General features: G+C 37.9%; 1 protein-coding gene across 2 annotated transcripts in view; it reads left to right on the top strand.

Annotated features, from left to right (window-relative positions):
• OSBPL11 (oxysterol binding protein like 11) overlaps positions 1 to 26,431 on the top strand; it is a 94,810-nt gene that overhangs the window by 33,759 nt on the left and 34,620 nt on the right. The window contains exons 3-8 of one of the 2 annotated variants that reach the window (XM_028091314.2): positions 8,924 to 9,099; positions 9,951 to 10,030; positions 11,863 to 12,039; positions 14,888 to 14,927; positions 19,557 to 19,702; positions 25,812 to 25,952. In XM_028091314.2, coding sequence (XP_027947115.1) covers positions 8,924 to 9,099; positions 9,951 to 10,030; positions 11,863 to 12,039; positions 14,888 to 14,927; positions 19,557 to 19,702; positions 25,812 to 25,952 — 760 coding nt within the window. Of the gene's footprint in view, positions 1 to 8,923; positions 9,100 to 9,950; positions 10,031 to 11,862; positions 12,040 to 14,725; positions 14,928 to 19,556; positions 19,703 to 25,811; positions 25,953 to 26,431 lie in introns of both variants that reach the window. The other variant, XM_028091313.2, reaches the window with a different exon arrangement.

The following is a 26,431-nucleotide window of genomic DNA, read 5'->3' as shown; positions in this document are numbered from 1 at the left end:
TCACATTTAAGTCTTTAATCCATTTTGAATTTATTTTTGTAGAGACTGTAAGAAAGTGGTCCAGTTTCTTTTGTATGTATGTTCTTTACTCCTTCATTGAAGATTAATTGACCATATAATTGTGGATTGATTTCTGAGTTTTCTGTTCTGTTCCATTGATCCTGTGGATCTGTGCCAGCACCATACTGTTTTGGGTACTGTAGCTTTATAACGTAACTTGAAGTCTGGAATTATGATACTTCCAGTTTTGTTTTCCTGCTTTTAATATTTCTCCACATTTTTGCCAGTATGTGTATTTCTTGTCATTCTGATTCTAGCGATTCTGACAGCTGTGAGGTAATATTTCATTGTGGTTTTGATGTGCATTTCCCTGATGATTAGTGGTAGTAGGATCTTTTCCTGTGCCTGTTGGCCATCTGTATGTCTGTATTTATTTATTTACTTATTTAAAGATTTTATTTATTTATTATTTATTTATTTATTTATTTGACAGAGACACAGCAAGAGAAGGAACACAAGCAGGGGGAGTGGGAGAGGGAGAAGCAGACTCCCCACTGAGCAGGGAGCCCAATGTGGGGCTTGATCCCAGGACCCCAGGATCATGACCTGAGCTGAAGACAGATACTTAGCATCGACTGAGCCACCCAGGCACCCCATGTCTTTTTTTTTTTTTTTTAAGATTTTATTTATTTGAGAGCTAGAGAGAGAGCGAGCACACAAGCAGGGGTGAGGGACAGAGGGAGAGAGAGAAGCAGACTTCCTGCAGGGCAGGGACCCTGATCCAGGACTTGATCCCAGAACCCTGGGATCATGACCTGAGCCGAAGGCAGATGCTTAACCGACTGAGCCACCCAGGCACTCTCTATATGTCCTTTTTATTTTTTATTTCTTTTAAAAGATTTTTTTTATCCATTTGACACAGAGAGAGAGAGAGAGAGAGCGCACAAGCGGGGGGGAGGGGCAGAGGGAGAGGGAGAAGCAAGCTCCCCACTGAGCAGGGAGCCCAATGTGGGGCTTGATCCCAGGACCCCAGGATCATGACCTGAGCTGAAGGCAGACATTTAACAACTGAGCCACCCAGGCACCCCTGTCTTTTTTTTTAAGATTTTCTTTATTTATTTGAGAGCTAGCAAGAGAGAGACAGAGAGTGCACAAGCAGGGGTGAGGGACAGAGGGAGAGGGAGAAGCAGGGGTGAGGGACGGAGGGAGAGGGACGGAGGGAGAGGGGCAGAGGGAGAGAGAGAAGCAAGCTCCCCACTGAGCAGGGAGCCCGATGTGGGGCTTGATCCCAGGACCCTGGGATCATGACCCAAGCCAAAGGCAGACACTTAACTTTGAGCCACCAAGGCGCCCCTGTATGTCTTTTTTAGAGAAATTTCTATTCAGGTTGTCTGCTCACTTAAATTTAAGTGGATTGTTTGGGATTTTTTTAATATTTTTTTTTACATTGGATTTTATGAATTCTTCACATATTTTAGATGTTACCCCTTATTGGGTATACCATTTGCAAATATCTCCTCCCATTAGGAGGTTGCTCTTTCATTTTGCTGTGCAAAAGCTTTTTAGTTTGTTGTAGTCCCAATTGTTTATTTTTGCTTTTGTTTTCCTTGCCTGAGGAGACAGATCCAAAATAATATTGCTAAGATCAGTGTCAAAGAGCTTACCACCTATGTTTTTTTCTGGGAGTTTTATGGTTACAGGTCTTAGAGTTAAGCCTTTAATCCGTTTTGAGTTTATTTTTCTATATGGTATAAGAAGGTGATCTAGTTTCATTCTTTTGTTTGTAGCTGTCAGTTTCCCCAACCCTTTATTGAGGTGTTGACAATACACAAAAGTTACTATTATATTAGGTTTATAATTACTTGTTCACCTGCCTTGGGCTTTTTAAAATACTTGTAGTGATTAAGCTTTTAGGATGGTTTGGAGGCAGCAAATAAATTTGTGTTTAGGTGCCTATTTTGTGCAGGATTCTCAAACTTCTCTGGGATCTTGGAGAGTTTAAATATCCAGTCCAAGGTGACACAGGCAGTCAGTAAGGAGCAAAGCCAGGGTAGAATTGGTAGTTGTGGAGCAGGGGGATTAAACTTTTATTTATTTTTTATTGTGGCAAAATGTACAAAAAATTTATCATTTTAACCATGTATAAGTGTTCAGTTTGGTGACATTAAATGCATACATTGTCGTGCAACCATCAACACTGTCTCTCTGTAGCATTTCTCTCATCTTCTCAAATGAAACTATACCCATTAAATACTAATCCCCATTCCTCCCTCTGCCAGGCCCTTGGCAGCCAGTGTTCTACTTTCCGTGTCCATGCTCTGACTGCTCTTGGTACTTCAAATACATGAAGTCATATTGTATTTGTTCTTTTGTGCCTGGCTTATTTCACTTTATTTCACAAAGAGCATCATATCTTTAAGGTTCAGCCATGATGTAGCATGTGTCAGGATTTCCTTCCTTTCTCAGGCTGAGTAATACCCCCCCTTTTTTTTAAAGATCTTAATATTCTATTGCATGTGTATACCACATATTCTTTGTTCATCCGTCAGTGGATGCTTGGGTTGCTTCCACCTTTTGGCTGTTGTGAGTGATTCTGCTATGAATATTGCTGTACAAATATTTGTTCAAGTCTCAGCTTTCATGTCTTTTTTGTATATACCCAGAATTGGAATTACTGGATCATATGGTAATTCTATGTTTAATTTTTTGGGGAATTCCATACTGTTTTCCGTAGTGGCTACATCATTTTACATTCTTACCAGAAGTTCACAAGGGTCCTAATTTCTCCACATCCTCACCAACACTTGTTATTTTCTGTTTTTTGGTTTTTTGGGTTTTTTTTATAATAACCTTCCAAATAGGTGTGAAGTGGTATCTCACTGTTGGTTTTAAGCTTTTTAAAAATGATAATACTGGAATTTGAACCCAGACAGTTCTGACTCCAAAGTCTATGTTTTTATATTATCATGCTGCTTCTAATTCACATGTCATTTGGATGCTTCTGCTTTTGGCTACGGTAAAATAACAGGAGCTGAATTTGCTCTCCTACCTTGAACAACTTGAAAATGGTACATAATTTATAAAAGAATGATTTTTAAACATTTAAAAGAATAGGAGAAGCACTGATAAAAAGGTGATTTGTTTAACAGAGAGGGCAGTTTGGGCTGTGTTTAGTTGGAAGTGACATTAGGTAATCCAAATAAGAGTGACAGGCAGGAAGTTAGAGATCATATGGCAGATCAAAGCTGGATATGAAAACTTAGAAGGGAATCATCCCTATTGAAGTTAAAAGGGCAGTTCTCCAGGGTTCCCATCTTTTATTTAAAAAAAAAAAAAAAGTAAAGTCAAGGGAGTCTTTTCATGTTGTATTTTTCACTTAAGGTTTTTGAAATTTTTTGAAGGCTCATATTCAGATTTCATACAGAATATTAATTTTTTTAAAGATTTTATTTATTTTAGAGAAACAGAGTATGTGAGCAGGGGAAGGGGCAGAGGAAGAGGGAGAAAGAATCTCAATCAGACTCCCCACTGAGCGAAGAGCCCATCACAGGGCTTGACCTCATGACCCTGAGCTGAAACCAAGAGTTGGACACTTAACCAACTGAGCCACCCAGGTGCCCTGAGAATATTAATTTTTAAAATTTTTATGTCACTTTGGTTTTCGCACTATTCTTTGTTCTCTTTCTTAAAAGGAAGATAGGTTAGCTTTCTCCCCCAATATCCAACAATTGTCATTTATTATAATATTGAATAATACTGAGAAACTCTCAGAAGGGGAACAAGGTAAGAAAGCTCCAAAACATACACAAACATAGAATTTAGCATAGGGGTGCCTGGGTGGCTCAGTCGTTGGGCATCTGCCTTGGGCTCGGGTCATGATCCCAGGGTCCTGGGATCGAGCCTCGCGTTGGGCTCCCTGCTCCTCCCTCTCCCACTCCCCCTGCTTGTGTTCCCTCTCTCACTGTGTCTCTCTCTGTCAAATAAATAAAATCTTTTTAAAATAAATAAATAAAATTTAGTATAATTTCAAGATGGCATTTCAGGTGAGTGGCAACTTGAGACCATAGGAAGAAGTGGCAGGTGTTTATCATTGCATGAGGGAGCCCACCAAAAAGATCCATTGGCTACTGGTTGTCTGGAGTTAGCAGATCCAAGCAAACAGTCTAGGATAGGGAGGGGCACTGCCTCTCCTGACATAATCCCTCCAGTTGTATAAGAGACCAGTTTTTAGCAGCACTAGAAAGTACTTGTAAACTCCTCCCTGTTTGCTCTGAGAGAACACAGAAACTTTTACCAACTTACCCCATCAGAGAGAGTTCTCACCTTGTCAGTTTGCTGTACACCCACTTTATTATTATTTTGTTAAAGATTTTATTTATTTGAGAGAGAAAGAGAGCACATGCGCGTGAGCTGGGGGAGGGGCAGAGGGAGAGGGAGAGAATCTCAAGAAGACTTTGGGGAGCGCAGAGTCCGACATGGGACTGGATCCCACGCCCCTGAGAATATGACTGGAGCTGAAACCAAGAGTCAGACGCTTAACTGACTAAGCCACCCAGGCGCCCAAACTGTAGCCCCACTTAAAAAAAAAAACTTCCATCTTCCATTTTTATTTTATGTCAGCTGGGCTGGAGGTCCTGTGGTACAGCAGAGATATACTGGGTCCTCAGCATGAAACATGTAGATTGAATGATCAAAGGTGAACAGAAAGGGTAAGACCATGTTCAAGGACCCTCGGCTTGGTTGCTTAGTTTCTTTGGCATGCCTAGCCACTCTTGTCCATATGCTGCAGGTGTAGCTTAAGTAATAAGAGCACTGCACCTATGGCAGATATTCAAGACCATTTCCCTCCAATCCATTTCTGTTTTGACTAAGGTTGACTTGTAGCAGCTTGGAGAAATCCACCATGGGCATGCTGATTAAATAACTGCTTGCTCTGGAATGTGGTAGGCTAGCAAAGTACAGAGCAGCAACACCGTCTCCTGAACCCACTTCCTGCCACTTTAACTTCTAATTCCTGAAGGTGAGATTGCTTCCCATCTGGCTTAGAAGTCTGTAGACACAGAACATTAAAATCCTGGGATGGCCAGAATATGGCACATGGTTGCCTTTCCTCCCAAAAATCTTCTCAAGTTTATTTTTGTCACAGTAAGATAGACTTCCAAGTCAAAATATTTTTATTTCTTTAAAGATTTTATTTATTTATTTATTAGAGAGCGAGCGAGAGAGAGAAACAGCATGAGAGGGGAGAGGGTCAGAGGGAGGAAGCAGGCTCCCCGCTGATCCGGAGCCCGATGTGGAACTTGATCCCAGGACTCCGGGATCATGACCTGAGCCGAAGGCAGTCGCTTAACCAACTGAGCCACCCAGGCTCCCCAAGTCAAAATATTTTTAGATTAAAGTTGCATTTTGATGATATTTAACTTTAAGTTGTGGGTTATTTCAAAGATTAGTCATTTTCCCAAATTGACAGTGTGTTATTTTGAAATTGCAAAAAATAAGCAGTTATTTGCCAATTGTAACAGCATTTTCTTTTAACAACTTAGCTGAATTTCCTGCATGTGAAGGTTCATGATGAATCTTGTTTCCCTGTTACATTTAACCTTTCTTCCTACATTTTCTTCATTTATTGGCTAGGCCAACTTGTTCAGAATGCTTCCACCAAGAGTCTGCTACCCTTCTGGGCAAAATGGCTTTGTTAAATTTCCTCACTATGTGGATTGCCTTTCTATCTCCAAACTATACATCTTGTAAAATTTCTCTTCATAAAAGGGATAGAAGAAGAACATTTGGATTAATCCACATATAATGAAAGATAGCCCAAAGTGCTCTCTTATTGCATTGGACCCATAGTATCATCTTGGTATTAAAAAGATCAGTTATTGGCTCATTTTTTTTAGTGAGGTATAACTGACATGTAACATATTAGTTTCAGGTGTACAACATACAACAGATTTGATATCTCTATATATTATGAAATGATCACCACAATAAGTCTAGCTAACATCTCTCATCATACATAATTAAAAAAATTTTTTGTGATGAGAACTTTCTTTTTTTTTTTTTTAAATATTTTATTTATTTATTTGAGAGAGAGAGAGTGAGAGACAGAGCACAAGAGGGAAGAGGGTCAGAGGGAGAAGCAGACTCCCCGCTGAGCAGGGAGCCCGATGTGGGACTCGATCCCGGGACTCCAGGATCATGACCTGAGCCAAAGGCAGTCGCTTAACCAACTGAGCCACCCAGGAGAACTTTCAAGATCTACTCTTAGCAACTTTCAAATGTGCAGTACAGTGTTATTAACTATAGTCACCATGCTGTTCAGTTATTGGTTATTTCTATGACTCCACCAATCCCTCCTCACCATTATTTTCTGTATATTTAGGTGAGTGCCTCCTGTATTAAAAATTTGTGGTGGGGCACCTGGGTGGCTCAGTTGGTTAAGCGACTGCCTTCGGCTCAGGTCATGATCCTGGAGTCCCGGGATCGAGTCCCACATCGGGCTCCCTGCTCAGCAGGGAGTCTGCTTCTCCCTCTGACCCTCTTCCCTCTCGTGCTCTTTCTCTCATCCTCTCCCTCTCAAAATAAATAAAATCTTTAAAAAATAAATAAATTTGTGGTAATACTTTTGGGATAAGAAATATGTGTTCACAGCAAACTTGAGATTTTCAAACATATTGTTTGTCTAAATTTTCTTTGTCTGTTTGAGATGAATTGTACTTACATTTAGAGTGATGGAAAGAGATTTCTTTCCTTCCTTCCTTCCATTTTTGTTGTTCTTTTTCTTAACAGCTTTATTGAAATACAATGCACAATTCATACAATTTGCCCACTTAAAGTGTATTCAGTGGTTTTTAGTATCTTGATGAGATTGCTTTCTTACTAACCCACCCCTTCTGTTTATTTCTCTGTTTATTTGATGAATTTTTTGTAGTAGATTCATTGCTTAGTCCATTAGGGCTGCTATAACAAAATACTACAGACTGGGTAGCTAATAAACATTTCTCACAGTTGTGGAGGTTGTAAGTTCAAGATCATGGTGCCCACATTGTTAGGTAAGGGCCCTCTTCCTATCATAGACTGCTTGTTGTGTGAGAACATGGCAGAAAAAAGGTCAAGGAAGAGCTCTTGGGTCTCTCTTACAAGGGCAGTAATCTCATTCCTGAGGGTTCCGCCCTCATGACCTAAACACCTCCCAAAGGCCCTGTTTCTTAATACTGTTACCTTAGGAGTTAGGATTTCAACATAAAGAATTTGTGGGGCACACATTCAGACCATAGCAGATTCATATGTGCATTTTGTGTTTTATGCTTCTGTTTTAAGAAATTGAAGATGACGTCAGTGACTATCTTGTGGTAATTCAAAGAATCTCTTCAGATATTTTGGAAAATAAAGATAACCCTATTAAGGGCGTCTGGGTGGCTCAGGCGTTAAGTGTCTCTGCCTTCGGCTCAGGTCATGATCCCAGGGTCTTGGGATCAAGCCCCGCATCAGGCTTTCTGCTCCACGGGAAGCCTGCTTCTCCCTCTCCCATTCCCTCTGCTTGTGTTCCCCCTCTCGCTGTGTCTCTCTATGTCACATAAATAAAATCTTAAAAAAAAAAAACCCTATTAAAAATGGGCAAAATGTGATGAGCAGTTCATTAAGTAGAACTATGGGTGGTCAGTAAACACATGAAAAAGTGTATGACTCTTCTAGTAATTAATGAAATGAAAGAAAATGCTAATTTTTAAAATAAAATATGGGAACGTAATTTTAAAAATCATGCTAAAAGCATGTTAAAAGATGAACAAGAAAAACAATAGTTCTTTGCTTTTCCATCTCCCTTTTCAGGCAACCACTTTCAAATTTTGCTTGCTTCTCAGCAGTTTTTCTTTCCTTGAAGAGAAAGCTGATTTCCATTTTCTCCCAGTTTGATATGATATGGTTGCCTGTTGCTTAAGACAATATCTTCTAGGACCTTGAACTCCATCTTACGGTCTAATGTTCTAGAACCCAGAAACATAAAATGCCAAACTGCTCCGAACCCGAACATTATTTTTTTTAAATTGAAACTTTTTAGATTTTTTTAAAAAGAACTATTGAATTACTTAAATTGAAATCTCAATAAAGTAATTAATCTGGAACGAAATCATAACATCAAATTCTTTTCCAAAGTGTATCAGTATTTCATCATTTAGTTTCTAGTTCCTTATGTTTCTCCATCTCCAGTTGCAGCTTTTACATTTTTAAACAGGGTAAGTAATCGTTAGTTGTGACCTATTTAATGATACATTCACAAAATCCTTCTACCCTGACATTATTCTCATTGTATATTTCACTGATTAAATCTTAAATCAGACTCATTCCTTACCCAGCATTTAGTTATCCTCAGAGTTCATGTTTTGATTTGTTTCCAGTGAATTTTAAATAAAAAGTCTCACTACCATTTGTCTTTGGGCTATTTACCTTCCTTGTTAATGAATTCTGGAGAGAAAGAAATTTTCCTCTGAAAGGATACTCTATCTTTGCTTCCTTTTTGCATTATCTGGTATGCCTCTTCCCTATTAAGTACCTTTACTTCAGCTCAAGGTTTTATGTCGTTTATTAAATTCATTCAATTTCTCAATAAGCTTTATTGCTGGGAAATTTGGCCTCGTGTTTCCAAGTACTTGAACAGCTTTTGAATTTTGTTTGTTTGTTTGTTTATTAGAGGGGGAGATGGGGGTGGGTAGTGGCAGAGGGAGAGGGAGAAAGAAAGGATCTCCCCACTCTGAGATCCTGACCTGAGCCAAAATCAAGAGTCAGATGCTTAACCGACTGAACCACCCATGCACCCCTTGAATTTTATTTTTTTAATAGCAAGAACTCCAAAATGTGATTGAGATTTAGTTTGACTAGGGAGAATGTTTAAAAATTATGACTTTTCTTTTTTGAATCATTACAGGTTTTTTGTTTTAAACAATGAAGCTGGGTTATTGGAGTACTTTGTGAATGAGCAGTCTAGAAATCAAAAACCCAGAGGTACTTTGCAGCTTGCAGGAGCTGTAATATCACCTAGTGATGAGGACTCTCACACCTTCACTGTAAATGCTGCCAGTGGGGAACAGTATAAACTCAGAGGTATGATCGAGATACAAGAATTAATAGTGTGATTTTCTTCTTCCCTTGAGAAGTTGATGTACTTCCCTGCCTTCATTTGAGTTTTGGAAACAGAAACTACTGTCATCGATATGTAGATAGGATATTCCAAAATCTCAGAATTGCTTATGAATTTATGAAATCTGTTTTAATAAGTAAGCTTTCTCAAGGGGCACAATGAACAAGTGTGTTTACAATTGGCCCCTGTAAAATATTTGTGTAGACAAACCCTGATTACTCAAAAACCTAAAAACATAGCTTCTTTAAATGGTATTTTTTATGTCTGCCTTGTATTTTACCCCTTTTCTTGACTTGGTTTACATGCCCTCTTTGAAGTTTCTAGTAACTAATACACATGGCTGGGATTTATTAAAATGTTCATATTCATTTAAAAAGTGTAACTTTTGTTTAGGTAAATTTAATTCGTGTTTTTTGTTTAATTGATGCACATAAAATATAATGGTAATCCTAACTGAGCATGCTGCAAGAGATCTGAAAATACTGAGTACACATTAAATGCTTAATAAAGGTTATTTCTTTAAGTAAGAGCATATTTTTATGAGAAACTTAAGACACGTCAAGTCTTATATTCCTGCCTAGCTGCATGTAATTTACCCTCCTTCTGAAATATCCATATCCAGCTACGGTGTTACCTAACAAAGTTGATGCTTGGGCCTTTTTTTCTCCCTCCCTCCAGTAGGGGACATTTATTCTAGGGAGAGTAGGACCAATTCCTGGTTTTCAATTATGCATCTGTTCTTCATGCTGTAGACAGTTAATTGTATTCCAAAAATAAATGTAAAAGTGAATAACTTTTATATTCTTTTTATCAGCCACAGATGCTAAAGAACGACAACACTGGGTTAGCCGACTTCAGATATGTACACAGCATCACACTGAAGCTATTGGAAAGGTATGTGGACTCATATATGATATTAGTGCATAAAAAGGGGGAAAAGAATGTTTTATTTTATTTTCTTGTATTCTTAAATTCCAAGACTATTGATATACCATAAAATTTACCTTTTTAAAGTGTACAATTCTGTTGGTTTTAATATATACATAAGATTGTGCAACCATCGCACCTCTCTAGTTCCAGAACATTTTCATCACCCTCCAAAACACCCATATCTGTGAGCAGGCACTCACATTCTCCCCTTCCCAAACTCCTGGCAAACGCTAATCCATTTCCTAATCCATAGGATTAGGTTTGTCCATTCTGGGCCTTTTATATAAATAGAATCATACAATACGTGGTTTTTTTGTGTCTGGCTTTTTATACTTCACGTAATTTTTTTCAGAGTTAGAAGCAAATTTAATTAAATGTCCAGTTTTACTTGTCCTTTAGTCTTTTATGTACGCATAATACTTTCAAGGTTCATTCATGTCATTTTATGTATCATTTTATTCCTTTTTATAGCCAAATAATATTCCATCATATGGATACACCACATGTAGTTTATCCATTCATCAGTTGGTGGACATTTGGGTTGTTTCCATTCTGTGGCTATTAATGAATAACATTTGTGTCTAGGTTTTTGTGTGAACACATTATTTCACTGAGGTGTATATTTAGGAGTGGAATTACTGAATCATATGGTGGTTCTCTGTTTAACTTTTTGAGGAGCTGCCAGACTGTCTTCCAGAGTGACTGAACCATTTCACATTCCCACCAGCAGTGTCTGAGGGTTTCAGTTTTCCCATATCCTCACCAGCACCTGTTACTGGCCCCCCTTTTTAATTGTAATAGGCATCCTAGTGTATGTGAGGTGGTTTTGATTTCATTTCCCTAATGACTAATAATGTTGAGGATCTTTCCATATGTTTATTGATCGTTTGTATATCTTCTTTGGAATTTTTTTTTACTTTTTAAGGTGGACAGGTTGGTCTCATTACTTGAAATCTGAGGTTAGAGATACCTGAAAACTAGTATCTGGGCAGCATAGTTGAAGGATTCCATACCTAGGTATGCATAGGTGATAGATTGACTTTAAAATAAAAAAAAGTTTTTTAAGATTTTATTTATTTGACAGAGAGAGACACAGCAAGAGAGGGAACACAAGCAGGGGGGAGCGGGAGAGGGAGAAGCAGGCTTTCCCATGGAGCAGGGAGCCCAATGTGGGACTCGATCCCAGGACCCTGGGATCATGACTTGAGCCGAAGGCAGACGCTTAATGACTGAGCCATTCAGGTGCCCCCCAAATTTTTTTGCCTAGTGTTTTTTCCCCATAAGTAAATTTTAAAAGTTTGTGATTTAGGCCTACTGCCCAATCTTCAGGAAGTTCATCACAAAAGCTTTACTCCTACTGTAAGATTGTAGTCATTGGCAGTGATCAGAAAGTACTAGTTTGTGGGGTGCCTGGAAAGTACTAGTTTGTTCCAAAGATACTTGCTAGTTAGATTAGAAAATGTACTATATTGAATATTTTTGCTTTAGTCATGGTATTTAAAAATCTGAAATTAGAAATTTCTTGTTCTAATATTTGTAAAATGTGAAAAAATATTCTCGACAGCACAAACCTATACAATTTTCTAAATAAATTACAACTTTACTGTTGGATGTGTCAGATGTTTAAACTTTGAGTGCTTTTAAATTTTAGCATTTTTCAGAAATGTTCTTGTAGTCAATTCTGAGGTTAATTTAATTTTTAAAACTGTTCATGTGTAGGCCTAAAGTGTATTTATAATAGGTGAGGGTTAACCAAAATTTTGGAAAACGAATGATTTTCCTTGTTTGTCTAATAGAATAATCCCCCTCTGAAATCACGAAGCTTCTCACTTGCATCTAGTGGTAATTCTCCTATATCCCAGAGGAGACCAAGTCAAAATGCCATTTCTTTTTTTAATGTTGGACATTCCAAACTACAATCAGTGAACAAAAGAGCTCACTTACCTCCAGACCATCTTGTGGAAGTCAGAGAAGTAAGTATGAATTGAAGTCAAATTAAAATGCTAAAATGACCTAACTTGCTTGGTTTTGTCACAAAAAAAAGTTGAAATCCTGTTTGTGTCTTCTGGGACCCTCAGATGTTTTCTGTCTACTATGCGGAGATAAATTTTAAGTCATAAAGATTCCCTGGTTATATGTGATGTCCTAAGTTTCTTTTCTGTGGTATCCTAAGTTTCCTAGGTACATTCTCATTTTTCAGTCTATATCTTTCATTTCTCAAGTAAGACTCCTTTGATGTAACATTTATGATCAAAAGAGTTTTTAAGCCTATTAGGAAGACAATATGGCCAAACAATTGATTTAAAAAAAAATTTTGTATAGACAATTTCAAACATATGCAAAAATAGAATAGTTAAATCCTTGATGTTGCCTTATCTCACCATTTCCCTGTTCTTTTCAAATTGAGTACTAAATAATTCTAGTTAATAAAGGATGTAGTTGTTAGGTTCTAAATATTCCCAGGTTAAATTTGGTACAGCTAATAGATGTCTATGTAGTGAGTGGCCTCACACAGGTATGTGATTGGAAAGTAGAGAAATATTTTAATTGCCTTTTCAGATAATTGTGGTTATTCTTTGGTACTGCACAAAAACTTAGTAGCAGTTTCGTAAATGTTAGATGCACTGTGGAATCTAATATATATTCATGAACTTTTGATGTTCTGTTACATGAAAATCTGTTGGTCTGTCTTGTACTTGGAATGTATCTTTAATCTATGCATGATTTTGTAACACCATGCATTAGTCAAAATATCATCTCACCGAGTTAGGCAAGTCTTGGAGATGGTGATCTATTTAACATTCAACATCAAAAATTCCCATTCATTAACGTCCTCACCAGTCTCATTAGAAAAGCCTTTCAGTATTGGGAAGTTGTCAAGATTATGGTGACAGATAAAGGTTTCCCAAAATTCTTTTCATTTTAAAGCTCAGATTTTATAATTGGCAGTAAATACTTTTGGCTTGTTTTGAGGTGATGGCTTGTTTTTTTTAATTTTTAGGATGTCTACCACATATCTCCAAGTCTAACTCTCCTATGTTTCTCCTCTGCTCTGCTATAACACTCTGCAGTTCTGTACTCTGGTCACCAACTGTTGGAGTTTTTCCACCGCCCAGCAATTCTCTAGTTCTCTGTGGACACCAGCTGCCTGTCCTACAGTTTAATTCAGTTTCAGCACTATCTGAGATAGTGTCAGATCCCACAAGACTGCCCCCACTTTAGACACCAGTTGCAGGTTGATGTTGTCACCTGTGCCTCTGACCTGCTATAAAGAATTCAGGAACAGACAGATATAAGGGGAGAAAGGCCTGGAGCTTCCATGCCCTTTCTGGTTGTACCACCCTCCCAGTACCTCCAGGTGTTGACCAACCAGAAGCTCTCTGAACCTCCCCTTTTGGGGTTTTTATGGAGGCTTCATTAGGTAGGCATGATTGACTGAATCACTGCCTGTTGGTGATTAATTCATCCACTAGCCCCTCTCCTCTCTAGAAGTTGGCGGGTGCGGCTGAACACATATATACATATCTGTTGTTTACATATCTAAGAGTATAATTGTTCAGTCATAGATTATAAATTATTTAACTCTAGTAAACATTGCCGAACTGTTGACAAGAGTGGTTGTACTATTCGTAAGTTTGGATTACTGGAAGTTAGTCCTAACATTTGTATACAAAATATTTTACACACACAAAGCACACACATATATTCATGTATAAATGTGTACATGTAGATATCTTCATATCCACACTTTTCATTTAGAAACCTTTTTTTCTGATAAAGGTGAATGTTTGATCCATTGCTATGACACATGTTTTCAAGGGCTATTTCGTGTACTACACACTTGATTTGTTTGGTAGGATATTTGCATCTCTCTTTCCCTGGCGCACTGATGAACTGTGTTAAAAATCACCTGGAATGGTGCCTCTGAAAGCTAAAAGAGTCGGTCCATTATAGATGAATTAAAATAGTGTCTAAAAGGTAGGCAATCTGAGAACCTTCTGGTCACAATTGAGTAATTAAGTATAATAAATTCAGTTTTCATTTAAAAATATTTGGTTGCTTATCAAGCATTGTTATTCTATTGGCTCTCTTAGGAAAAGTGGACAGAGCTCTTGATCGAAGCAGAGTGTATTAGACTCTTTTAACCTGAAAAGCTTATATCCAGTATTTGCTGCACAGTCAGGCTAATGGGACCAGAAAGTTAGATTTGAGAAAAGGAAGCAGGAGAACCATCATGTTCTTATTGTATGTTCAAATTGAGCCTGACCAGAGGTGCTGAGAAGAAAGAGGTTAAGAGCCCAGAGTGGGAACTAATTTTACTTTGTAATGAAATATTTAACGCTGCTATTGAAGATGATCAGAATGTTCTTTTAATGACTTGTACAAATGTATACTGTTAATAAAAGGTTTGTCAAAGCTTTTGAGCTTTGTTGCTTTTAAAGAAAAAGTGCAGCTGCCAAAGATCACCATTTTTTGCACAATTGATAAGCACTATTAAATAGTGCTCATTGAGACTAGCCAAACATAAAATAGATTTCCAAGCCTAATATATCCTAAAAATGGCTCAGAAGCTGAATATGGTAATTAAAATGGGAACTGTATGTATACGTGATACACAGAAATCATGGGTGGGACACATAGAACTGTTGTTTTCCTTAGATGATGTCTCATGCTGAAGGACAACAGAGAGACTTAATGAGACGAATTGAATGCCTTCCTGCTTCTGGCCATCTTAGTTCCTTGGACCAGGATCTCTTAATGCTCAAAGCTACTTCCATGGCAACTATGAACTGCTTAAACGACTGCTTTCATATTCTCCAGTTGCAGCATGCATCACATCAGAAGGGCTCATTGTCTTCAGGTAAGTTGTAGATTAAAAGGACTTAACATTAAGGGCCAAAACATGGAAAGATTGCGTTTGTTGTAATTCTAACTCCTAAAAATTCTTAATAAAAAAGAAAAAGAAAAACAATGAGCCTCGGGGCGCCTGGGTGGCTCAGTCGTTAAGAGTCTGCCTTCGGCTCAGGTCATGATCCCAGGGTCCTGGGATCGAGCCCCGCGTCGGGCTCCCTGCTCCGTGGGAAGCTTGCTTCTCCCTCTCCCACTCCCCCTACTTGTGTTCCCTCTCTCGCTGTGTCTCTCTCTGTCAAATAAATTAAAAAAAAAAAAGAGCCTCTTGGTTTTTTTTTTTTTTAAGATTTTATTTATTTTTATTTATTTGATAGAGAGAGCACGAGAGCAGGAACACAAGCAGGGGGAGTGGAAGAGGGAGAAGCAGGCTTCCTACTGAGCAGGGAGCCCGATATGGGACTCGATCCCAGGACCCTGGGATCATGACCTGAGCCGAAGGCAGACGCTTAATGACTGAGCCACCCAGGCACCTGAGCCTCTTGTTTTTTAATTATCACATTAATGTTAAAGAAAGTCTATTGTGCCCTTTTTCAAATCTAAAATTATTTTAGGCCTAATGTTTAATATAATTGAATATCCCTTTGGAGACCTCAACTACACATGTCAAAAACTGAACTCAAAACCCACATCTTGTATGTTTCTGCTAAAATTGGTGGCGTCGTTATTCATCCAATCGACCTTAATAGAAATATTGGGACCATTTCTTAACTTTTGGTTTAGTCCACTGTTCATTATATCCATATTGAGCCAGGGATACTACTTTTTTTAAAAGATTTTGTTTATTTGACAGAGAGACAGTGAGAGAGGGAACAAGCAGGGGGAGTGGGAGAGGGAGAAACAGGCTTCCTGCTGAGCAGGGAGCCCAATTCAGGGCTCAATCCTGGGACCCTGGGATCCTGACCTGAGCCGAAGGCAGATGCTTAATGACTGAGCCACACAGGTGCCCCTGAGTTAGAGATATAAAGTCTGTCCGTCACTTTTCAGTTTGAAAAATAAGGTGTACATTTAGTATTTGAGAGCACTTATTTGTTGAAATTAATCTGGGGAAAATGTTACTACACGTGAGGACAAAAAATGAGTTTTTCTATTTAATGAGATGAATAAACTCATCATGTTTTTCTTTATTGAGATATATTGACGTATAATATTATGTAAGTTTAAGGTGCACAGCATGTTGATTTAATGCGTATACATGTTGCAACATGATTACCAAAGCTAATGCCTCAATCATATCACATAATTATCACTTTTTTGTGGTGAGAATATTTAGGATCTAGTCTCTTACTCCAAAGTATATATTACAGTATTGTTGACTATAATCACTATGGTGTGCATTAGATTTCCAGAATTTATTCCTCTTCTACTTGTAGGTTTGTACCCTTTAACATCTCCTCGATTCTCCCATCCCCATTGTTTTAATAGTAGTAACTTAAGAGTTCACAACAATTCATTGTTCTCTTACCCAACTAACTCCCCTTGTGAAAGAAATTTTAGAAAGCTACTGAGTCTCTGCCCAGGAAAAAGTTTATCATAGTCAGATCTTTTTTTTTTTTTTAAGATTTTATTGATTGATTGATTTTAGAGAGAGTGTGTGCACGTGTGCAAGCGGTGAGGGAGGGGGGAGGAGCAGAAGGGGAGGGCGAGGGAGGGCAAAAATCCCAAGCAGACTCCGTGTTGAGTGAGGAGCCTGATGTGGGGCTTGATCTCACAACCCCGAGATTCTGACCTGAGCCAAAACCAAGAGTTGGTCGCTCAATGGACTGAGCCACCCAGGTACCCCTACCATAGTCAGATCTGAGTTGATAAAATATGGCTTCCATCCTCATGTATGCCTACCTAAATCAATATTTCAAGCTATTAATGTCAATTGTAGATATAGAGTAGTAAGCTATGTATGTTTCCCATAAGGAACTCATAGTCCACTTGGGAATGAACATGTAAATACTTAACTGTAATATGGAAAGTGTTGTTTACAGTGGGAACAAAATACTTTGGGAGAATATATGAATGGACCGATACTTCTGACAGAAAAAGGTTTGGGAAAGGCCTAGAAAAGCTACAAAAACCAATTAGCTTAAGGGTGGAAAGAGAGAAGAGGGTATTCAGAAGAAATGGACTGGCATAAGTTGTGAGTTGTGAATACGGACTGGGGCCTTGGAGGAAATGTAAGTAGTATATAAATTATAAAGCAACACACACACCTGGGATGCCTGCGTGGCTCCATCAGTTAAGTGTCTGACTCTTGATCTCAGCTCAGGTCTTGATCTCAGGGTCGTGAGTTCAAGCCCCACGTTGGGCTCCACGCTGGGCATGGAGCCTACTTAAAAAACTAAAGCAACATACATTCATAAAAAATTTAGGAACTATTATATAATTAAAAAAAGAAATCATGCTTATTCTACCAACCAGATATTGCCACTGTTAATATTAGTACATACCCCACCAGGTTTTCTTTCCTTCTAAGTTTTTGTTTGTTTTACTCCATTGTTATTAGAAAATATATGTTTTTATCTTACACTTTTAACGTAATATCAAGAATATTTTCCAGGGACGCCTGGGTGCTCAGTCAGTTAAGTGTCGGCCTTCGGCTCAGGTCATGATCCCAGGGTCCTGGAATCGAGTCCCACATCGGGCTCCCTGCTCAGCGGGGAGCCTGCTTCTCCCTCTCTGACTCCCCCTGCTTGTGTTCCCTTTCTCACTGTGTCTCTCTCTGTGTCAAATAAATAAGTAAAATCTTAAAAAAAAAAAGAATATTTTCTAATTTATGTTAAGCTTTTGGTAAACACAATTTTTTTTGGCTGCATTATATTCCTTTGAAGGGATAGTTTTTTGGTTGACTTAACTGTTCTCCTATGTTGAACATTGGATGAGTTACCTTGAGCTGTGAAATTTGGTTTAATTCTAGTGTTTATAATAATAATGTTGTCAGGGAAATGTTAGTTTGTTTTCAGTTGATGCTACTTAATTTTTACAAAACATATCAGCGAGCACAGAGCTAGATACTAGATGCCTAATACTTGATTAAATAATTGTATGTAATTTTTTTAATTCTTAGAAATTTCTTTTGTGTAGTTTAATACACAATTGTATTTTTAAATGATTGCTTCATGATTAGTGAAGCATGTACAATATAAATTTGCATTTTTTAGTTAAAAAATGAAACAGACTGTAAACTTTATAGAAGTGTTTAAAGTAAAAGTTGTTCTCCCTCATTACTATGTTTTGGAGCATGGATATTTGGTGGAATTGATTAACCAGTATTGGTATTTCTTACATAAACGGTCATTTTCCAAATTAGATCTGTAGAAATTTATTCTTTGGTCACTTGAAAGTAAAAATATAACTGTGGAAAGAAAAACTGAATTACCTTTGCCCTCAAATTTTGAGATGACACAAGAAATGAAATCTAAGTTTAAATTAGTGTTCAGTCCCATAAGGTCTTAATGTATGTTATCCAAGGATCATTGATTTAGAGGGGTCCTGAGACCAGATGATTGGTTTGATAAAGAGTATTGTGGTTTCCAATCAGTTGAACAATCTCTTAAAACAGATTTCTTAAGAATAAACATTTTAAGGTAGAAACAAAACGTTTTCATTTCTTTAGAATTTTGAAACTGACCTCTTGAACTTACCCAGGGCATTCCCTAAGAGACTGGCCTGAGTGGCAAGGCAGGATGCTCTGGTAGCGTGATAGGTACTTAGTAATTTATTCCTGTACTGAAGTCTGGCATTTCATTATAGACTGAGTAAATTCCCTACTCTGTTAATTTCTGCTGTAGTAGTCTGAGCATCCCTTATTGTAGCACTGCAATAATCAAGCTTCTGTGAAACCTAGATCAGCCTCTGACATCAAATGGAACATTTTCCATTATTGATTAGGCATAGAATCCACTTTGTTAAACTAGTTGAGGGTAATAAGAGACATTTGAGTCATTAACTGAGAAGATGACAGGTCTCTAAATGTGACCACTTCTTTCACTAGGTCAGCTATTATTTATTCAGTAGAAAAGCCTTTCAGTTTGAAAGTATATGGACCTTCTTTATAGGATTAAAAAACAAGAGGAATGGACATGTATTTGCAATACTTACATTAGATCAAGGTGGTTATCTTGCATGGTTAGAAAATTGCTACTGAGAATAAGGTTCAGTCCCAAAATGAAGAAAATTTTACTGTTTCAAAATCCCAGGCTCCTCCTGTAATGGTGACTCCCTGAAGTCTAATTGCGTATTTTTTGATCATTACGGAGACGGACAGTGTTTTTCACAGAATGGGTAGCAAATCAGCTATTCAGGGCAGGAATACATTATGGTTTACAGATTTCCCAGAAGTTCAGTACCATTCAGGGTTGATTCTTTTAAAAGGTATCTGATTTCAAGTTGCAAGTCGCTCTCTTGTAAAATACCCAATCATGGTGCTCATGCTAATGAGATACAAGTGGCCCTTTTGCAAGGTCTCTTAGCAGGTTGAATTGCTTTTAGTCGTATGGGTGCAAAGCAAAATTGTTTAATAAAATCCACATCTGCTGAACTTTCCAGATTATGAGCAAGTTTCAGCGAAAGTTTTCTCTTACTTCATCAGGAACGACAATCGAGTGGTTAGAACCAAAGATACCTTTATCAAACCACTATAAAAATGGAGCTGACCAGCCTTTTGCAACTGAGCAAAGTAAACCAGTGGCGGTCCCAGAAGAGCAGTGTGTTGAAGAATCTGGACCATTAGCAAGGGTAAGGTAATGTGAAAATACAGTTTTGATGTAAAAACTAGGAATCACTGAAAAAGTTCAGTTCTCTTTTCATTGTCAGGGCATGCAAGTCAGGCTAACACCAGCACAACATTCTTGAGACTCTAGACATTGTTTTTCTAATTTAAACAGCACTGGCTTTAGAAGAGGTCTGCTGTATAACACTTGTACACATTGTGTTTTGCAGGTTAAGTTATGTGCCTTTTTTAGTTTGGGCATACTTTTGCTGGATAAAACTGTATTTAAAAGTTGTAATTTACATATATTTATTTTTCTAGAGAATAACTTATCTAATATAAGATTATTTGCACACTATTTCTCTCTTACATTTCTTCTTAAATCTTTAACATTATTAGATGCTTACTATTAAATTTACAAGTTTAAAAATTTACTATTAAGGGGCACCTGGGTGGCTCAGTTGTTAAGTGTCTGCCTTTGGCTCAGGTCATGATCTCAGGGTCCTGGGATCGAGCCCTGTATCAGGCTCCCTGCTCTGCGGGAAGCCTGCTTCTCCCTCTGCTACTCCCCCTGCTTGTGTTCCCTCTCTCGCTGTGTCTCTATCTCTGTCAAATAAATTTAAAAAAAAAAAATTACTATTACGTCCTTTTGTTTTAAGAACTTTACCAAACCAGTTTTTTTCTTACTCAAAATAGCAGTCTCAGGGTTTTATAATATTTTTATAAGTATTATTTATTCCACATTTCTCAGAAGCTAAAGAATGTCTTATTCTAGTCATAGTTCCACCACTGTAAAAAATCATATTGATGTTTTGCCTTTTGTGTTTTTTTTTTATGGTCATCATAATTACATAGATCATTTTATTCTAAGCTCTTTTGACTTGATACTTCTCATAAGCATTTTGTCTGGCCTATATAATTAAAATTTTAAACGTTGAATTAAGTTATTAAATATCTAGGCTCTTTGTTATTTTTTTGTTATTATATATCACTATGTCATCTTGTCTACTGTTTTTTTTTCTCCTCTTAATTTGGATTATTTCTTTAGGTTATAGTCCCAAGTAGAATCACTGAGTCAAGAGTAATGCACAGCATATGTTTATTTAAATATATTAGCAAATTACTTCTCTTTTTTTAAAGATTTTATTTATTTGAGAGAGAGCACGCACACAAGCAGGGGAAGGGGCAAAGGGAGAGGGAAGCAGACTCCCCGCTGAGCAGGGAGCCCGATGCGGGGCTCGATCCCAGGACGCTGGGATCATGATCTGAGCTGAAGGCAGTCGGTTGAGCGTCTGACTCTTGATTTCATCTCAGGTCATGATCTCAGGGTTGTGAGATCGAGTCCCCTGCTGGGCTCTGTGCTCAGCAGGAAGTCTACTTAAGTTTCCCTCTCTCTCCCCCTCCCCTCCCCAAATAAATAAATAAATCTTTAAAAAAAGAAGTAGTACATGACACAGAGACTTCCAAAACTGGCCAAGACCTTGACTTAATGAGGCTGGCAGTGGCAGCAGTGTGGATAGAAGAGAAGAAAAAAACAGTATGAAATGCTTTTTTTCCCCCCTGTAACTTTTTGACCAGCCCATTTCTAGAGTCAAGCAGTTAGTATTTATTAAGCCCTCTAGTGTATGACAAGTCCAATGTTAGGAATTACAGGGGACACAAAAAATCGAAGACGTAGTTCTTTCACTGGAGAGATTTACTAATCTGCTTGGAGTCACAACAATTAAATACACACTGAAACAATGAGAGGATAACATGAAGTAGTATTTTTTTCCCCATCTTAGTTGATATGGTTTAGGCTGTTGGGATATGGGCATTCAGAGAAAGAAAGAGGAGTATTGAGTAGAGTGGATGAGGAATGCTTTGGAGAGAAAGTGGAATTGGAATCAGGCTTTGAAAGAAGACACGATTTGAAGAGATGAGGAGTAGTGGGATAATCTCGGGCTGGAGGAATAACAGGAGCAGGGGTATGAAGGCATCTATGCTTATTGTGCTGAAAGCTTGCCTGATGGTTTTAAACCCAGGTCCTGTCATTTACTGACTTGCGGACCCATAATTAACCACTTAGTTTCGGTTTTTCTCATCTGTAAAGCAGGGATAATAGTGTCTTATAAGATTGTTATGAACATAAAATGAATATAGCAGAGCACCTGGTTTATGGAAAATGATCACAGGGTGATGGGATTTTACAAATCCAGATGACCATTCATGCTGCATTCTCTGGGGAGTGATAATCCCTGGAGCCACTGCTCATAAAATACAATGTAAACTGTGCCTCCAAGGAACATAAAAATCATACAGAAGAATTTAGTCTTAATGTAATAGATGATAAAATCATGAGCACGGGATATGTTTAAGAAGATTGGTATATGATATGACCTAAAATTAAAGTGTCGACAGAAGGCTATGGAGGTGAAAATGAAGACAAATGAATAGGTAATGTGCATTTCAAATGAAAATCAGTTGGACTTGTGATTGACTGGTTGTAGAGTTGGATGAAAGAAAACTCCCAAGTTTGTGAACCTAAATGACTAGGTAGAATTGTGGTACCATTCACAAAGGTAGGAAAATTAGGAAGAAAGAGCCTTTTGAGAGAAAAGGTTTGGTATGGTTTATGAACACGGTGAATATCTAAAGTGTATTTTTAATCTCTCTACCCAGTGTAACCAAAGCTTTGGAGAAAGATCAGGACAAGAGATACAATTTGCAAGTGAAAATTAGAAACTCTAAGTCGTATACTCCAACATCTTCACTCTTCTCAGTGAGAATACAAAGCATGTTGGGGGTTAGAAAGGCAAAAGTTAAAGGTGGGACACAGAGATGGGAAGGAGAACATTGTTATATTTCCAAATCTCTCTCTCTCTTTTTTTTTAAATTTTATTTATTTATTTGAGAGCGAGAAAGCATGAAAGAGGGGAGAGTCAGGGAGATGCAGATTCAGGGAGTCCGATGCAGGACTTGATCCCAGGACTCCTGGGATCATGACCTGAGCCTAAGGCAGACGCTTAATCGAATGAGCCACCCAGGCACCCTCCAAATCTTTTGAAATAGTGAGTAGGCCAGATATATCACCTAGTGTAAGTACAAAGAAATAAGCACACAGTTATTATTTTTAATTACAAAGACACTAGACTCTACTCAAGCATATCAGAATGGACCTGAATTTTCTAAAAATTTCACACATGCCTTCTTGAAATATGAGTGTTAATGCAAGCTGGAGACGGACATCTAGTAGGGGAGATTTTGCTGCCAGGTGATGGAAAAACTAAACACTAGTAAGGCTAGAATGAAGCCCACAGATCCTTTGTGCCCAAGTCAGAAATCAGAAGGACAAAGATGGGGTTAATATGAGTTTGGTGGAATATTGGGGTTTCCCTTTGCCATGCAGTGTCCAAATATTATAAATTCCGTAGAAACTCAACAGCTCTTGCCACTGTCTGCTAACCACTCTGGGTTTGTAGGGATATTACACATTCGCACACATTCATTTGAATTTGGTAATGCTTTTACCTTAAGCTTTTCTTTACAAAAAGGATGATGACCTCTAAGAAGAGACATTTCAAAAAGAAAGGAGAGCTTCCAAATTCTTCCGTTCACACCAAGATTTAGAATCAGTAATTAATTAATAGAATTCCTCTTTTTTCTATCCCAATAAACAATATGACTGTTTTTGTAAAAACAACAAGAACTGTACTCTTTTAAATATTTTTTACCAGATTATGTTTTATTTCTTTGATATTATTTTCATTAGGGGAAGTTCCAAAGTACAAAGTAAACTTTGCATTATGTAGTAATGTTAAGGTTATATTTGTATTACTAATCTTTGTCCTCGGTTCTGACTCCAAATGTAATGGTATCTCTTCAGAGGGTTGGAGAACATTATTTAATCAAGACCCAATAGGGGTTTTCTCAACACTTCTCAAATGAGTAATTATTATATTTGGTATCCTATGTAGAGAGGACGATGATCAACTTTTCCCCCATTGTATAGTGAGTAAACATTCACAAGTATACTTAAACTTCACTAGACTATATTGTACAACTGATTTAGAGTAAGCAATAGGAAATACTTCCTGACAGTCTTATGAAAAGGGGAATTTAGAAAGCCTTTGGGATCTCTCCTTAAGGTTGTAAAAACAGAAGTAATTCTGAAATACACAAACAATAGCTGTCTGTGTGGTCTTAACATGAAGAAATGAACTAGACCGTCAATTTAATTATCAGAATTTGAGCATAGTAGATTTCCTTGGTAAAAGAGAAGAAGAAAAAGGAGAAAAAGACAAAAGAATGACCAGAAACCCATTTTTCTTTAATTCTGTTGCTGTGTTTTATATTTTGTTTTTAATAATTTTTAATATTTGAGAACATTACATTCTTGATTTTATGCCTGATTAGGATTGGTTTTTGCCTACCTACAGAGAACAGATGGGCTTCTTATTTGATAGGATTTAATTGTGTGAGGAGAAAATCAAAGGCAGAGACATTATCAAGATCATTTCCTTTTTAAAATCCTCATAACTTAAAGTCTACTGTAATAACAAAGCTCTCTTGCACAAAGGTACAAAAAAGAGGTACCACTGAGAGAGCTGGGACACCACCCCCTCCCCACATACACATGAGAAGTGAACCTAAGATTCTACAGAATCTTGGAATTTGAAACTGTTATTTGAAATTGTTTAAGTAGAAATAAATTTCTCTTAACCAATTGTCTGGAACTAAGATGCTGTTGAAACGAGGTAAACATTTTCAGTTTTTCAAGAGGTTGTCTTACTGATTGATTAAAGAGCTGCGTAGAGAACCTTTTTGTGGCATTAAGACAGCATGAGCAACTATAGGGTTGCCATATCTGCACCTAGAATTCTCTTCAGCCCTACGGTTTCTTCCTGACATCTCCAAGAATGAGTGAATATCAAAATATAGATTATAGTAGTTAGACTTGACATGTACAGTCACTTTTAAATTTTTACTTGTATAGTTTTAGCTTTAGTTTTTTAAGATTTTATTTATTTATTTGTCAGAGAAAGAGAGAGAGAGCAAACACAAGCAGGGAGATTAAGAGGCAGAGGGAGAAGCAGGCTCCCGCTGAGCAAGGAGCCCAAGGCAGGGCTCAATCCCAGGACCCTGGGATCATGACCTAAGCCGAAGACAGATGCTTAACCGACTGAGTCACCCAGGTGTCCCTAGTTTTAGCTTTTAAAAAGGGCAAATATTGGGGTGCCTGGGTGACTTAATCAGTTAAGCATTTGCCTTCGACTCCGGTCATGAGCCCAGGGTCCTGGGATTGAGCCCCACATTGGGTTCCCTGCTCAGTGGGAGTCTGCTTGTCCCTCTCCCTCTGCTCCTCCCCCCACTTGTGTTCTCTCTGCCCCCCCTCAAATAAATAAAATCTTTAAAAAGGAGGGGCAAATATTTTATTCCCAAAGCATCTTCAACTTAAATTATAGGTGTTGGTGGTATCCCCAAACAGGTGGCCAATCCTGCAAAGCCTGAGATTCAGATGAGACGTTTTTCACTCTTTTTGAAAAATCCCATGTTTACAAAATATATGTATTTTATATATTATTTTTATGGCAAAACCACAGTATGTTCAATGTAAATGATAATGGACTCATTGAAGGAAATCTGTTTCATGGCTAAGTGATGGAAGTTATATTTTTAGAAAGATTTTTGCTCATTCCCAGATTCATTTAGGCCCAGTATAAACATCTTCAAGTCTGCTGTTTATACTTCTTTGTAATGTGGCTGTGAAGTCTGTCCTTTAATTAGCAACGAAGTCTGTCCTGTTGTTTGCAAAGCTTGCTGTTTAATTCGATTTCTGTATTGAAAAGAAAGAAAATAACAAGAGTCTTCTTGCACAAAGAAACAGCGAAAGAAAAGAGACTTTTATTATTTTTTAAGATTTTTATTTATTTATTTGAGAGAGAGAGAGCACAAAGGGAGAGTGAGAAGGAGAAGCCGGCTCCCCGCTGAGCAAAGAGCCTGATGCAGACCTCAATCCCAGGACCCCGAGATCATGACTTGAGCTGAAGGCAGATGCTTAACCAACTGAGCCACTCAGGCGACCCAAGACTTTTATTCTTGATAGATATTAATAAGCACTTACAACACTAGACTTTTGCTTTGTTTGACTTCAAGGAACCTGAAGAAATCAATGCAGATGATGAGGTAGAGGATACATGTGACAACAAGGAGGATGACCTGGGAGCTGTGGAAGAACAACGTAGTGTCATCCTGCATCTCTTGTCACAGCTGAAGCTGGGCATGGATTTAACGAGAGTAAGTAACGGGATAACTGGCTATGGTGATCAGTAGGTCGGGACGACCTGTAATTGTTAATGTTGTCAGGGTTTTTTATTCTTTATGAATTGGTTTCTTAATCTCTTTTATTTTTTTTTTAAGATTTTATTTTTTAAGTCATCTCTCTACCCTGCGTGGGGGCTCGAACTTACAGCCCCAAGATCCACAGACTGAGCCAGCCAGGTGCCCCTGGTTTCTTAGACTCTTGATCAACATTTCCTTTCTTTTCTTTTTTCTTTTCTTTTTTTTAAGATTTTATTTATTTGAGAGAGAGATTGAGAGGGAGTGGGAGGAGGGGCAGAGGGAGAACCAGACTCCCTACAGAGCAGGGAGCCTGACGGAGGACTTAATCCCAGGACCCTGAGATCATGACCTGAGCTGAACCAACTGAGCCATCCAGGTGCCCTTGATCAACATTTCTTATTTCATAAAAAATGTGACAATTATCTTGTGCAGCA

This window comes from Eumetopias jubatus, unplaced genomic scaffold, assembly GCF_037043125.1.
Source record: "Eumetopias jubatus isolate StellerSeaLion01/CBP00866 unplaced genomic scaffold, mEumJub1_p1.0 scaffold_1, whole genome shotgun sequence".
Taxonomy (NCBI): Eukaryota; Metazoa; Chordata; class Mammalia; order Carnivora; family Otariidae; genus Eumetopias; species Eumetopias jubatus.
The sequence above is the reverse complement of the archived record's forward strand: the minus strand, read 5'-3'. Positions and strand labels throughout refer to the sequence as shown.